The sequence below is a fragment of the Trachurus trachurus genome, assembly GCF_905171665.1.
Source record: "Trachurus trachurus genome assembly, chromosome: 1".
Classification (NCBI taxonomy): domain Eukaryota; kingdom Metazoa; phylum Chordata; class Actinopteri; order Carangiformes; family Carangidae; genus Trachurus; species Trachurus trachurus.
Window position 1 is genome coordinate 24,608,933 of NC_139891.1, and position 15,308 is coordinate 24,624,240.

Consider the following 15,308-nt stretch of genomic DNA (forward strand, 5'->3'; position numbering starts at 1 on the left):
CTCGGAGCCATAAAAACAGACAAAAGTAGCACGATCTCACATGGGAGCAGCTGAAACCGGAGAACAAAAACTAATCTACAGCCTTTCTAGCAGCTTTGTGAGGCTGCTCTGGTGCACAGCTGTGTTTTCATCTCACAGCAAAAAAAAACATCCAAGAGGTTTTGAGTCTGGACCAAAGTGGTGGACAGAGAGTCACACTGACAAAAGCTTTTCTTTTTTTCCCCTCACAGAGCCAAACTGTAGCACTGTCGCAGAAAATGATTCATCGATTAACAAAGCTGATGAACTGTGTTTCATAGATTTGTCATAATATTTTATTTCTATGGCCAAGAAACACTTTATAAAGAAGTAGGCAGCCTATACTCTGTTGCTGCTACCCAAAAAAAAAGTGGATTACTATCCTCCATGACCAGTCAGTGGAGCAGAGCTGCTGCTTACACAACACATGAGTGGAGCCTGGGAACAAACAGGCGGACAGAGCAAACCTTGCCAACCAAAGTGGAAACTCCCCCACGCGTCCATTCATGTGAGGATGTACAGCCCTCGCCCGCTTCCTTCACAATGCCATTTATTCTGTGAGCTGCACACTGAGCTCGGAGGCCGGGGCCAGAGACGAGCTATCGCTAGGCAACAGGCGGGAGGGAATCCGCAGCACAGAGCCTGTTACTGCTGCTGCTGCTGCTGCTGCTGCTGCTGCTGCTGCTGCACCGAGCTGCATGGGCTCATGACAGATAACCGTCTGGAGATAATTGACACTGACCAAAACAAAACAGAGGGTCAAATTCAAATAGTTCCCCCTGGTCGCTCCCCTTTACACAGCTTTAGATACAGCAACTGAGAGCAGAGGGAAGGAAGGAAACGTGCTCTGCTGGGTGTTTTTTTTTTTTAGGCTCCAGTGAGGCTGAAATAGCCTAGGCATAAATTATCTTTACAGGTTGAAAAACAAGAATTAAATTAAAGTCTAAGTGGAAAAAATAGCCCGTCATCGTTTTCTAGAGGGGAGATTAATCTCTTTCAGCAAAATTAGTCTCAGTGAAAAACACTGGGATTATAAATATGATTCTGAATATGACTACTTTTTTTTTTTTTTTTTACTTCAGGCTACTGAGCTTGATTGTCCTTCTGTGTATTCAAACAACAAACAAGCTTGTGAAGCAGCTACTTCAGACATGATGGTGGTGATGATTTGGACCTGTCTGTCAAAACATTCACCACCAGGATCCACTTTTTCTTCTCTTTTTTCACTTGTGTAAATGCAAAAGTTCAGAAAACCTGCTTTCATCTTGGTTTGTTGACTTATGGTTAAACATGGATTACTTCCATAATCCAATTATCATTCAGTCAATAAACTGAGATCATCAGAAAATGTCCATCTGAAGTTCCCAGAGTGACGTCTCCAAACTGATGTTGGTCTTTTTTTAATATTTAATTTAATGTACTAAAGTTGATTGGACGTCCTGCTGAGGACAGACTTCAGGCTGCCACCTCTTCATGTAACACTGAGCTACTGAAAGACAGAAGTGCAGATAAGTCTTGATCATTCTTATCAACAAATCTCCTGGGAAAAAACAACAACAAGCTCTTACTAACAAGCATCGCTTGTGAGGCCGAAGCCACAGTGCACATTCCTCTGTGCCTCCGAGCTCCGTTGTTAATAAACAAAGAGCCCTATAATTTATTTTGGGTCAATCCCACATAACACACTGCAGCTGCTATTAATACTCACTGGAGAGAAAACAGTCCCCAGCAAACGCATCATTTACTTCTGTTCTGATGTTTGCTGAAAACTGGGAAATTACTTCTTTTTTTTTTTCCTAAAGAAAATCAATAAACATGTTTGGGACTCTTAAAGAGATTTTCATGCCCTGCGGGAGCCGGCAATCAAATCCCACAGGTTCGTCCTAATGTAGAGCAACTTTTCAGAGAAACTAAGGAAAATCTGCAACAGAAAATATGAATGAATGTTTTCAACTACTACCGACTGTTAGTGTCCATTAGTGTGCCAGTAAACCGCTGCAGGAGACGAGGACATAATGAGGTATTGTCTAATGTTAAGAACAGAAAAAATCATTATGTAGAGTTTATGGGAATGAGGCTTTTTCTGTTCTGCTGCTATTTTTAGTCTCGTCAGACGACGTTCGAGTCATATGGTGAATTCACTTAGTTTGAATACATCACATTTGAGTTGCATCTACGTCAACTTTTCAACCTCTGCCACATTGTAACTTCTTATTCCCCAGACTTACCGCTGCAAGACACCACTGTACAATGACACTAAACTCAAAATGATTCATAAATGGCTTATTGATTGTTTGTTCAGGCATTACCTTTAAAATTGTTTGATGTTTTTGGAAGTTTTTCATGTGACTGCTTTTATGTAATGTGTTTTAACCGCTTGTTAATTATGTAGTGTGAAAAATCTTATTAGTAAACTAGTGATAAACCAATCTTAAATCCTTAATAAAGGGTAGTCTGATCAAAATCTCCAGCTTTATGCTTGTAGTCACTCATGGCCTGCTAAACAAACAGGAAGTAGAACATGAAGTATTTTGATAGAAGAGAAGAATTGCTCCTTAAACTGGATCCCCTGAAGGAAACAGTCTCATCTGAAGTTAACGGCTGTGACAGATTTGGCCTCGTAAAAACCTGCACTGCGATAAATGTTGAAGTATTCCCTCGTGGATGTAATTAACCAAATAATTTGCTTTATTGAACATATAAGATGCCTTCACACAGGTAACAAAAACAGACAACTGATATGCTTGAAATGAAAAAAGAAAAACCCACATTTTATTGCACTTAAGTTATAAGAAAATAAAATTCTAAGTGAATCAAACAAATACACAATCCCTTTAAGGTTTTTTCTGTCTGTTTTCTTTTTTGCCAGGCAGTTTACATGAACTGAAAAAATAAAACACCTGCAACAAATCTGATTTCTCAAACCAGATCATAAATTAAAACAGAGGGAGAAAACAACGAGAGGAGATAGAGCAAGATTGTTTTCTTTTTTCTTTTTTAATATACAGTGTTATACCACTTTCACAGTTCAGCTTGAGTTGTGACTCTTGGAGATTGAGACGATTTTCGTTTTGGCTACAATGTTTCAGTTCACGTTTGTTGCCTTTTTGTGTTTTAATGTTTCCCACTGACGATCCACGAGGCTGCGGCTGCGGTGATTTTTCCACTGCAACACGTGTAACACTAAGACTCCTGGCAGCTCGACCCGTCACTTGATGCTTGTGATGGTCTCCTCTTGTTTGTTTCAGACATCTTTGAATGGAACAACAATCACACATGGATACGGACAGTTTCTCTCATTCACGTGTTAAAGTTGATACATCTGCTAGTTTTTTTTTTTTTTTCCTTTGCCAGTCCACACAGCATTTGTACATTTCCCCAAAGAACAGGCTGAAAGAGCTTTGTCCCAAGGAATGTGTTTTACAAGTTGCCCATTAACACGCTTATAACACACGCACTCATGCACGCACACACACGCACGCCAACAGTGTACATCCGCTTGTTTTCCTCTCTCTGCAAGCGATTCCGTCAGTGTCTGTCGGACGCGCTCCCTCCTCTCAGCCTCGTAGAGGCACGTTTGGCTCAAGTTTCAGTGGCAAAAACAAAAACAAAACAAAAACAAAAATGTTGGATGTTATCGTTTTTTTTTTGTTGTCATCTTTTGTCAAAGTCCAAACATATAGAGTTCAATTTGGAATTTCGCCTGGGACTAAAACGTCACAGCAAGTAAAAGTTCCATCTCTCTTTTTTCCATTCATCTAGCAGCATAAATACAGTTTGGCCACTGGGGGAAAACAGTAGAGGGGAAGGGGTTGGGGGGTTCAGGGGCGTTAATCCACAGCGCTTTTGAGCAGAGAACCTTTACTTCTCGTCACAGCACCGGCTTTGAGGAAACCACCCCAGCTCGACTGAAAAATTCTGGACAGCATTGATGTTCATGTGGAGACGGAGCCTCCAAACCCAGGTATGTAGAAAACAGAAAGGAAGAACAAACAACTCAAACAGAAAGACCAAGAAAAAAAAAAAGAAAAGAAAAACTTGTGACATAATGACAGCAAACCTAAACCGGGCAGGTTTCTAATACTGGGATTTGTTGCTGTTAGCAACGGCAAGGAAAGAGGGAAAAAAAACAACAACATCAATAGAGAAACCCCTTTCATATGATAAACCAAAAAGGTTCTGAAATTCACAGTTGTGTTTGTGTGCGATATTGTAAAGAAATCAAACTACAGAAACCGAGTGGAGAACAAGAAACGGAAATGGAGTGACAAGAAACGAGCCTGGTTACAGGCCGAACCCTCCGATTCCTCTACGTCAAGCAGCTTTTCACCTGGAACTGTGTGGAAATTCACCTTTAACATCATCTCCCTCCTTCCTCCATCTTTTTTAAAACTTTTTTAAACATTTTTTTTTAATTTCCTACAGTCATTGTTTTCCACTTTTCCGGTTTTGAGTGTGTGTTTGTGTGTTTGAGGGCGCGTACTGATGATGAGGGTGGGTGGGGCGTGGGGTAGGGGGGTGGGCGGTGGTTGGGCATTAAAAAATAATATATCTCTGTACATCTCAAAATCTGTCAGGCTTGAAGCGAAACCAAGTCTCTGTGCGAAGTCGACCCCCCCCGAACCGAAAAGGGTGGGGGAGTCGCTTCAGGAGAGTTCAGCCGTCAAGTCGCTCCTTTCTTCTTCTTCTTTTTCTTCTCCTTCTCTTCTTTCTCCCAGCTAATCAAGGGACAGACCGGTCGTGGCCCCCGGCCCCATTTCCAGCCCGATCCCCTCCGGCTCCACCTCCAACTGGTGGTGTCGGCGGTGGTGGTGGGGGGTCAAAAGCAGGGGCTAAACACATGTGAGGGTCTGTGGCTTTGTCAGTAACATTTACCCAAAAAAGGGGGACGGGGGAGATAATTGTAGAGGACAGGACAGCCCACTGGTGGTGGTGGTGGTGGTTGCAGGTTTTCACGAGTTTGGGGTGAAGAGTTCGCGGTGGCGGCGGCGGTGGTGGCCCTTCGGTCTCCAGGTGCCTCCTCCTCCTCTTCCTCCTCCCTCCCCCCACAATCCTCTCTCCATCCCTTCCTCTCCTCTCCTCTCCGCGGTGCGCTCTCTTCATGCTTCCCCACCACGTCCCCTCCTCACTTCATGTCCACGTCAAAGTCCAGCACCAGCAGCTTGGTCTCCTCTGTGCCGTTGCGGCTGCCCACCGCGCACACCAGCTTGGTGTTGGAGGCCCGGATGCGCCACACGACGCCGCCGCTGCCGCCGCTCTCCAGAGTCACCAGGTTGCGGATGAACTCGCCCGTCTTCAGGTCCCACAGTTTGACCGTGCCATCGTCCGAGCTGGTGATGACAAAGTTCTTGTTGAACTGAAGACACGTGACGGCGCTCTGGTGCTTGTGTGGACCTGGAAACGACAGAGAGGTGAAGAAGTGTGAGACGACACAAGAGGACAAACTGTTTCCAGTTATGTAACGACGGATCAGAGGCTACCAGCAGCTACTGGACACTTTTAGAGGGGAACTATGCAAGTCTGGTCGCTTTTACACTGTGTTGCTAACCCTACCCCTAGCCATGTGCATTTGTTTACATTGAAAGTGGCAAGAAATCAATCAATAGAGCAGTAGATAATGTTATATATCATATACCATGTTACGACGTGTATATTTGTGTAGTTTAATGCGTCATAAATAAGAGATTACGGGTTACGGGGCGCGGTGCCGCAGAGACGAGAGCTCGGACACCGGGGCGGTGGCTCTGATCTTGTAAAGTTGTTTTTCAGCCAAGAGACGCTATGGAAGGCAGAGAGCCGCCATGCTCCCTCGTAACAAGTTACATGTCATTTATTAAACATCATAATTACTCCAAAGCTATGTAATTAAGGTAGAAATGTAGCCAAATCCTGCATAATTCGTCTTTAAGGTGGAATTTTTTTCTTTGCTTGTTTCTTGTGCTTGGTTGATATTTGGAAATCCATCAATACACCTTTAGTCTGACCTTTTTATTCGTTTTTATTGACTCACTTTGTGATTTATAGTTTTTAATGATGATCGAATCTTCAAGCGCTTCAGACTATATACATTTCAACAGGATTATGTGAACTTTGGATGTTTTATTTTATCGCTCTGAGGGAAATAAAAGTAGTACAGCACCATCTCCATCCTCTCTGGCACCAACACACCTAAGGAATTGATGTTTTCAATACGAGTTTCTGCCTCTGCAAATCCAATCATTGTCATGCCTCAGAAGACGACAAAGGACAACACCACTGTGTTGACAGTTGTGTGTCTGCGTCCTGTTATCTGCTCTTCATGGTTCTTTGACTGTGATGGAAATGCAAACAGGAAAAGCACAAGGGGGAGACTTTCAGCTCCTGTTGGGTTTTTCCTCAGTGGTTTTTATAGCCGAGGCTCAGATCACCTTCTCTAATTTGAAGAAAAGAGCGCACGCTGAGTGTAATGAGTCTGTCTGTTGGTTCTGCTGCCGTCTTCTGAGGAAGCACATCACAAGACGAGAGGCTTAGGACTTTCGAAAAAGACAAAGAAAAACTCTTTCATGCAGGGAAACCCTGACCTGGGCATCTACAGTATAGCTCCTCCTATAGCTCCCTCTTGTCATCTCTAATAACTGCAGCGAGCAGAGGAGCGCAGGGTGAATTGGAAATGAAAGAGTTGCATCAGAGGAACCGAGCTACAGTATAAAGAGCTCAAAACAAAAAACCTTATGAAGTCAGCGAGGAGGGAGGAGCCCATCTCTTATTCCTGAAGCTGCTCCTGACAGTGTGGCGAGGTCTTTCCTGCTCTAAGTCAGGCTGCAGAGAGACGCTGCTCCGACTTCACCTCAGTCTGCTGTGTGTGTGTGTGTGTGTGTGTGTGTGTGTCGTCAGCTGGCAGGAGGCCACCGCTGAAGTGAAGATGGCGGCTGTCGCTGCTTCTTTCATCGACGCCACTTTTATTTGCGACTGCACGTGTGCAGCCAGTGACTTGAGATTTCCCCCCGAGCGCCTCAAAATGATATCTTAATTAAATCAATTAGGGGCGACACAAACAAGCAAACAAGCTCACAATCAACTGTTTTGCTGACGTTGCCATGGCAGCCATTTGACTTCTCAGACGCTATAAATTTCTTTACGCTTTGAACGATCCACTTTCAAAGGGGGAAAATCTGTCCGAGATCTCGCAGTCGACGAGCTCTCACATCTTTTCCCTATTCGGTTCTCCAGTTAGTTCAAAGGCTGCGTTATTTACCCGAGTATACAATCCTCCTCTGCACCAACCCCCCACATCCCTGCCCCCCCCTCCTCCCCTTCTCTCTCTTCCCATTACCACAACAAAGCAGCCCGCTCCATCACTACCTTTGCTCTCTTCAGCTGACAGTGAGGGCCTTGTTATTGGCCTATTGTCTTATCAAAACACACAAATGAATAGCAGAAATTGTCTACTGACCTAATTATGTGACCCACAAAGTTGCCCTGCCCTCATCCTCTCACTGAAGTCACCCCTCTTCACAAGGCACGCACACACACACACACACACACACACACACACACACACCCTCCCCCCTGGTTTCATCCCTGCCTCTCTTCAGTCTCCTACTGGGGGAATCCCTTTGTTTAGCGTGTGTGTGTGTGTGTTGGTGTTGGAAGGACCAGCACGCAGGGTTGTAGTTTGTGTTAATGAGGGCATTTAGGGGCAGGGCATCTCTGGTTGCCACCACTATTCAAGTAAAGGATTTCCAACTTCCTGTGAGGCACCAGTGCTGCTAATGGAGTTGGAGCCATTCAAACAGACACAAAGAAAATTAGACTAATCGGGACCAGCAGACCCACAACACACACAGATCCCTTAGTGTATGTCTGACCTACGTCCACACTGTTACGTTTTTGTTATAAAACGCATCTGATTTTGTCTTTTTAGTTTGAATTCACCACTTTAAAATGAAAACATGTTTGTGTGGAGCCTCAGTTTTACCTAAACCATCAGTTTCAAGTCCAAACTTGTAGGTGCTTTTTTGTTAGCGTTCAAAGCTGCTGCCATTTTCTACTCTTGTTTACAGCTATTTATTCATATATTTATAATTCAGTTTTATCATAAATAAAGAAAATAAAGGCAAGAAAATATTAAATAGAGAAGAATTTCTTCCAGCTCCTCTAACATTAGTCCTCTCCCTCTGACTTCTACACAAATAAAGAATGGCTTTCACCTGCTCTGGAGATGTGTTACATTATTGTGGTGGCTCCTGTTTTTACTTGGTGTGACTGCTCCACTACGCTACACTCACAGCTGGAACAGCAGCCTGCTGGGACGGCGGACTCACCTTGCAGTGTTTGCAGGCACTGGCCCGTCTTGATGTCCCAGATCTTGACCGTGGAGTCTGCGTTGCCTGAGACCAAGATGTTGTCTTTGAGCTCCATGCCGCTGGTGAGGGACTGATGGCCCGTTAGCGTGTGGATGCAGTTGCCCGTCTCCACGTCCCAGACCCTTATTGACGTGTCCAATGAGCCGCTCACCACGTGGATCCCGTCAAACTGGAGACGGAGAGGACACATTTAGATTCAGGCTGAAAATAAAGTTGTCGGTTCACGCTGAGCGCAGATGTCACCTGAACTTACAAGCTGATGGCGCAGACGCCTACGCAGCAAAGTCTGGCTCTATTAACAAACCTTAAGATTAAACTAATTTAAATTAATGAATTTTATTGATCCGTGAAAGCTTTGCCTTTTGTTCCCACGTTCAAATGTAGAGCACCAACACTTTAAAAGCTTAATGACGCTGCGTGGTGCAAAAACCAATCTGTCTGTGCAGTAAACAGCCTCCGCTCCGAGGGCACCAGCTAAAGTGCACTGTCATCACAGAGTGGGTGAGAGGACATCTTAGAGGACACACAGGAATTCATTTTTTCACACAAACAACCACTAACGCACACACACACGTGGAGGGGACACATAGACAAGGTATATAAATGTACATAAATACGGATAAAATGATAATTAAAAATGTGAAATCAATGCAAACAAGTAGCAAACATTTAATATTTCAGTTTATGAGTAAGTTTTGATGTGCAACCGGATATATTAAACATCTGATTTGAAACACAGGAGACTGGAAACATACGACTAAACTACTAAATTAAAATGAATGAACAAGTCTGGCCTTAAATGTAACCGTGCATGCTCAGTCTGCCTCTGTCTTTCTGCTCCCTGCGGCCGCTCACCTGTAAGGAGTACACTCTGTTGGTGTGGCCCTGCAGCGTGTGGAGGCAGGTCTCCGTCTCGGGGTCCCACACTTTAACCATGAAGTCGTAGGCACCGCTGACGACCCGTCGGCCATCGTACTGGACGCAGCGCACCGCCGCCACGTGGCCCATGAGGACGTGTAAACACTGACCTGTCTCGATGTCCCAGACGCGCAGCGTGGCGTCACGGGAACCACTGACCACCCTGAGATGGAAAGCGAAGGACACAGAGTCAGAGACTTGCAGCAGAAGCAGTGAGGCAAGTTGAGCTTGAATGTATCAGTGGGTGTGAAAAACAAACACTTTACAAGAGTGAAATCTCCAGAGGATTGTGTGTGTTGAGTTGGATTTTCCCTAGAGAAAAACTTCCCCCTAAATTATGCTTTCTTTATGATTAAACTCTCCTCATAACTCTTGGTTCATGCTGCGGCAGCTGCAGTGACAGACTAATGAGACAGGTATGACCGTTTTCTTTTGTTCATCTGACGAGTAACACACACCGTCACGTTCATGTTCATGCTTGAACGTACAAAAAACACCTCTTTCACTCAAACAGCCGCCCTTCGGCAGCGTCGTCGCCCGGATGACTTATGGGTTATTGAAACTGAAACGGCGTTTAGGGAGAAAAGGTTTTCGTTTTGGAGATTACAGTGAGTACAGTTTCTACACAGGATCTTATTTACAGTCAATACTGCAAACAGAAATTGATGGAAAACACATAAAAAGTGTCAACTGATTTTCACCAGACCAAAAATCCCTGCACATTATCAATATTTCTCTTTGCAGGCTATTTGGATAGGACCATGCTGTAGATACTGTACACACAGCACATACTCTTTATTTATAAAATGCCTCACGGTGCTACAAAGATGAAAATCACCAACATGTTATTCACTTGGCTGCCTGCAGCTCACAGTGTTTCCAGTGGGTGAGCAATCAAATGCTACACAAAAACCTTGGTGGGCCCTGAGGCAAAAAGAGCACTTTGAGTCTCTGGAGTATAATATTTAGTAAATAAGTGAGCAGCGGTTCACTTAAGACGCCTCGCAGGGTCTATTTAATCACTATGAAACCACATATTCACTGTCATATAGATACTTTCCTCCTTTACTGCTCTTTTTTTTTGCCTGGTGTTGACTTTGGGAACATGAGAGACATTTTTGGACTTGACAGTTTATTCCACTTTATTGATGAGAGTTGAGGCAGAATAATGTTGCTATAACACTGAGGTTTTTGTAAGGAAATGGGATAAAGTGTGAATAAGTGAGTTTTAATTGATCTTAATCAGGAGTCTCTTGGGATAAATTTTTTTTTCTTTCTTTTTTTAATGAGAGCGACCCAGCCTCATAACAACACACATCACTGATCTGAACGATAATCAGATGTAACAACAGACATGAAAGATAAAAATCAACTCTCTAACAGGAGTACGTTCCTAATGAGACATGTTTGGGATGTGGTGTGGAAATACCTGACCCTGAAGGCAGCATTTCCAGACACCGTCTAACATGCACGTCAATTTGATTCATTTATCAACACCTGGGTTTGAGCTAGTGCCAAAGAATACTTTTTTTTATTACTGATCAGTTCTTCTCTCCAAGAACTGATTGTTTTCCTTATTTCAGCCGGATTGTTGCAGCTCTACTGTTATTGATTAGATTTGATCACATGAGAAGTAGTGTGGCCTCATCTTAAACTTTTATGCACCGATACTTAAACTGATGGTGAGTGAGATTGCTCCATACCTTTTCTCATGTAGGTGCATGCAGCGCACTGTTGAGGTATGCCCATAGAGGGTGTGGATACATTCTCCTGTCTCTGCGTTCCAGACCTTGAGTGTGCGATCAGTGGAGCCGCTGATAATTATGTTGTCTCGCATCTGGGATGACCACACGCCCCCTGTGTGGCCCACCAACGTCCGGAGACACTGAAACACACAGAAGAAGAAGAAGAATCTTTGTCAGTAAAATTCTTCACTTCACAATTGTCGGTTTTTTGATGTTAGAAAAAGTGAGTTTCAAAGACTTTCAGGGTGATTTCATTCAAACATATTATAAATTAGTTTCGTAAAATGGCATTTGGGATTCCTTTACCCCCCCCCATCCCCTCCTGTATGACCTCAGTTCGCCTTCAGGGAAAAAAGACAAGTAAAATGAAATTTGTGTGACCTTTTATGGGAGGGAAGAGCGCCGTCATTTCTACCTGCTGCTGCCGTACTGGGACAAAATCTCTGTCTGAGCTCTCTGCTGGCTTTTATAATTGCTTTTACTTATCAGCTGCAAAAGCCGACGATTTATTCTCTTTGCAGAATAGGTTGACAACTGTCCTCAATGAAATAAAATAAAAATGCGCCCATTCATTCCCATTAGGGATGGTAGATTAACTATTGATTACAGCAGTTATGGAAATCTTTCTGATCAATTGAATTTGCGTCCTCCACGGTTTGTCTCATTTGTCCCCCACCGTCCCGATTTAATTACGCTAAATGCATTAAATTAAAATTCTTTGGGGAGAGTAGAAGAGCAAAACTGTGGAGGTGGTCGCTTGGTGAGCGGCGCACTGCAGTTATGTGGCGGGTTCAGAGCGGAGCGTGTCTCTTGAAGTGTACAACATGTGACCTCCTGACTGCAGCTGATAAGCCGCTGAGCAGTTGAACGGCGGTTTCAGGGCGAGAGGTTTTATTTGCAGCGAGTGAAAGAGGAGGATGACGACGCTGCTGCTGCTGTTGCTGCTGCAGCCTGTCTCTGCCTGTCTCTGCCTGCTCTGTCCTGTGTTAAGGACAATCACTTCATTAACTGTGGGTCGCTGTGGCATGACCTTACAATCAACCCCCCTACACCACTGGAGACTCGTGTTTATCACCGTGGCCCCCCGCCTGATCGGTTTGTTACAACAGAGAAATGACTTTATACCACAGCTGGAGAAACATCTGACTGAATTACACCTTACTGCACATTTTTAAAACATGGTATATATATGATTCAGAACTATAATCCACGTGTGAAGAATCTGTGCTGCTGCTGCTGTGTAGAAATTAAACTACAGCCCGGCAGTTTATTGTAATCGCACAGTTAATGATGCAAGATTTTTCTCGTGAATCGAAGCCAGTGATTGAGGTTCCAAGAACAAGAATCACAGTGTGCGATTAGAGCCTACTCAAACACTGCGTGGGAAGAGAGAGTATCTGAAATGAAGGGCTTAGGCGTCTTTATCTGTCTGTGAAACAAACATAAAATAAGCTCGTCCCGGAGAGAGAAAGAAGATTAGCATTCTTTTAATGAACCTGTGAAGGACCTTTTTTGAACATGAGGGTTTTCATACAATGACTTACACTTGAATTATATTTTCCTCTCCATTTAAATAAATAATAATAAATAAAAAGAAAATCAGTGGTGGGTGGATATCCAGTGTAGCAGCCATGACCATGACCCATTAAATACTCTTAATACTGCAGTTTTCCCTTTGTATTGATGAATCCATCTGACACGACCTGAGCAGGAAATATCAAAAAGTAGGAGTCAAGGAGACTAAAAGGTGCATCGAGTTATCGCTCTACAAAGGTTAAAACGAACCATCCTAGGCCAAGCCGTTGTTATTATAGACTCAATCACATGATTAAAGGATTTCTGAGGCTATAGTAGAATTTACAATAAGAGGCCTTTTCCCAGAGGAGAGACAGAAGGTCAGGGAAAGTAGTCTCAGCAAAATGTCTCCAATAGTTTCTACATATTCAATATACTAATAATTAAAGTAACTTATAAATAAATTAAAAGTAATGATAATTTCCTGCTTTCCTGTTTTGCTTTCTGTACAATGAAACACAACGAGTCCGCACTGTCCTCACATTGACTAAAACTGGTCCTGGCAAAAAGGAAAAAAAATCTTTGCTGCTGCCTCGTTCATTATTTTCTTTGGTCAACTGAGCCGCCACGACACCCGATATCAAAGTGTGTTAACTTGACATGCCTTTTCTCCCCGTGACTGTAAAAACACAACCCTGCTCTCATCTCGTCTAACAAAGAAACGCTGGTGGAACAAGGGGACAGACATGAAACTGGTGAAGTCTAACGGTGTACAAAGAGCTCTGCGAGGATGACAACACGTTTGCCCTTTTCCGTTACTTTGTGTATATATATATATATATATATATATTTTTTGTCTTTCCGTTCCTGATTTGAAGACATGGATACTGAGGGACTGTTTTAGTCATTTAGTCATTACAAACACTGAGCTACACTTTATTCGACAGCCCCCTCTTGTGCATTACTACATTAGTATTATTAGACCTCCTTCGCGACTTTAATTCAATAATTTAAGTGGTAATCATCTCATGTCTAATCATCTTAACACTTTTCCCATTGGGTTCACAGCTCCAAAAGCAAATCCTAATCTCTGTTAACTTAAAAAGAGGTGAAGGTAAAGCGGGCGTCCGAGCAGCCGGAGCATCTGGTAGAGGACACCTCGCCCCGGATATGACAGCGGTGCACAGGTCTGCCATCTTAGATCAGCCTGACAGCTGAGGCTGCCGCTGACAGGCACCACCAAGGACACGCGCTGATCTGTTAAGCACCACCACAGCCACCTTTGAAGCAATGAGATGTGTGTCGCTGTTTGTGTTCCTGGGCGGAAGATTGACATCTCTGACTAAGGCTGAAGGACGACGCGGAGACAAAAGGGTCCATTCGCTAAAGATAAAGCCTTTGAACGTTGTCTCAGCACAGGCTACTTCAACAGGAAAACAAGCTTAAATAAAAATAAAATAAAAACAATCCAACAAACTGCAGATTCAGCTTCAACAGAGGCTCCTCTGCTACTTGAATTTCAAACTCAAGAGTTTGTTTAATCCATCGCAACATTTTCACCATAATCAAATCCACATGGTCTTACCTGATCACTAAGCAACGGCCCGCTTGTCTCAGAGGTGTAGAAGCATTTACATATAATCTCATCTCCTATAATAATTCCCTGATTGCCTCACAGCAAGAGTTCAATTCACTCTGTGTTTACATAACAAGATAAATAAAGGACAGAGACAAAAACTGGCTGCTGAGATGAAACATTAGCAAGTATCTGTCTTAGTGTTTGTTGAAGGGCATCTGATGAATATTTGTTGAACGTTTTAAAAATGCAAACCGTGTCTATGCAGATCGGCCTGTTGATATGATCTGCATTCTGCGCTAAAAACAACGTCCTGCGAGTCTGAAACAAACTGGATTCACAAACAAATCTTGGAGGGAGAAAAAGGATATTGGACAGATTTATTAAACTATTGATGGGAACATCTGTTATGATCTTGTCAGTATCGTATCTGATGCTCGACGTGAAGAGAGACCGTGAGTGGGGAAAACAGCATGAGGACATTTTGACGCTGCGCCGTGATGTAATATCACTTCACTCACCCGACAGTGTGTCGGGTTCATGGGGGAAAATCTGTTTGATCGTTCCAAATTGTACACAAAGTTTCAGAGGAAAAGGAGCACAAGTTATCTGAGAAGAAGTGTTAACACCGCTCTACCTCTGGCAAAATTTGTCTACCGTGTGACCAATTTCTTTTTCCATCCTTTCAATTTAAATCCTCTACCTACAGTGAAAGCTGCCAGAGCTGCATTTTAAATCTCTCTCTCCTCTGAAGAGAAGCACAGAGGTAGCCGCTGATCTCTGAGAGCATGAGGCAATTTACCCCTGTAATCTATAATCGTCCACCAAACCCATTACTGATGCTTTTTGTCTGATGAATGAAAAGCAACCCCAAAAATCAAACACTGGTGACTGAACGGAGGAAAGAAAACCACCTCTTCAGTCTAATGGCATCCGACTCTGAAAGGAGAACGTCTTACAGGCTGAAATAAGTGTCCCTCATCTCTGTTGATCACCGTGTTTCTACCACTTACTGATCCAGCTCTGAGTAAAACCAAAGTTGTGGTGTTAGCGGCTGAGCTGCGAAAGACTCACATGAGATTTTCTAGAGGTTAGAGGATTTACATTAGAGGTAAAAGGCAAACCAAGGTCGGACAAAACACCTTTAACACAACGGCCATTTGCTATATGAAGGAAAAGGAGATATGAAGG

General features: G+C 43.4%; 1 protein-coding gene across 5 annotated transcripts in view; it reads right to left on the reverse strand.

Moving 5' to 3' along the window:
• Positions 1 to 3,051: 3,051 nt before the first annotated feature.
• fbxw7 (F-box and WD repeat domain containing 7) overlaps positions 3,052 to 15,308 on the reverse strand; it is a 123,810-nt gene continuing 111,553 nt past the window's right edge. For all 5 annotated transcript variants that reach the window (XM_083982868.1, XM_083982869.1, XM_083982870.1 and 2 more), the window contains 4 exons: positions 10,985 to 11,166; positions 9,219 to 9,444; positions 8,322 to 8,532; positions 3,052 to 5,412 (listed from right to left, as the gene is read on the reverse strand). In XM_083982868.1, the coding sequence (XP_083838994.1) occupies positions 5,144 to 5,412; positions 8,322 to 8,532; positions 9,219 to 9,444; positions 10,985 to 11,166 (888 nt within the window). In that variant the 3' untranslated portion in view covers positions 3,052 to 5,143. The remainder of the gene's footprint in view (positions 5,413 to 8,321; positions 8,533 to 9,218; positions 9,445 to 10,984; positions 11,167 to 15,308) is intronic.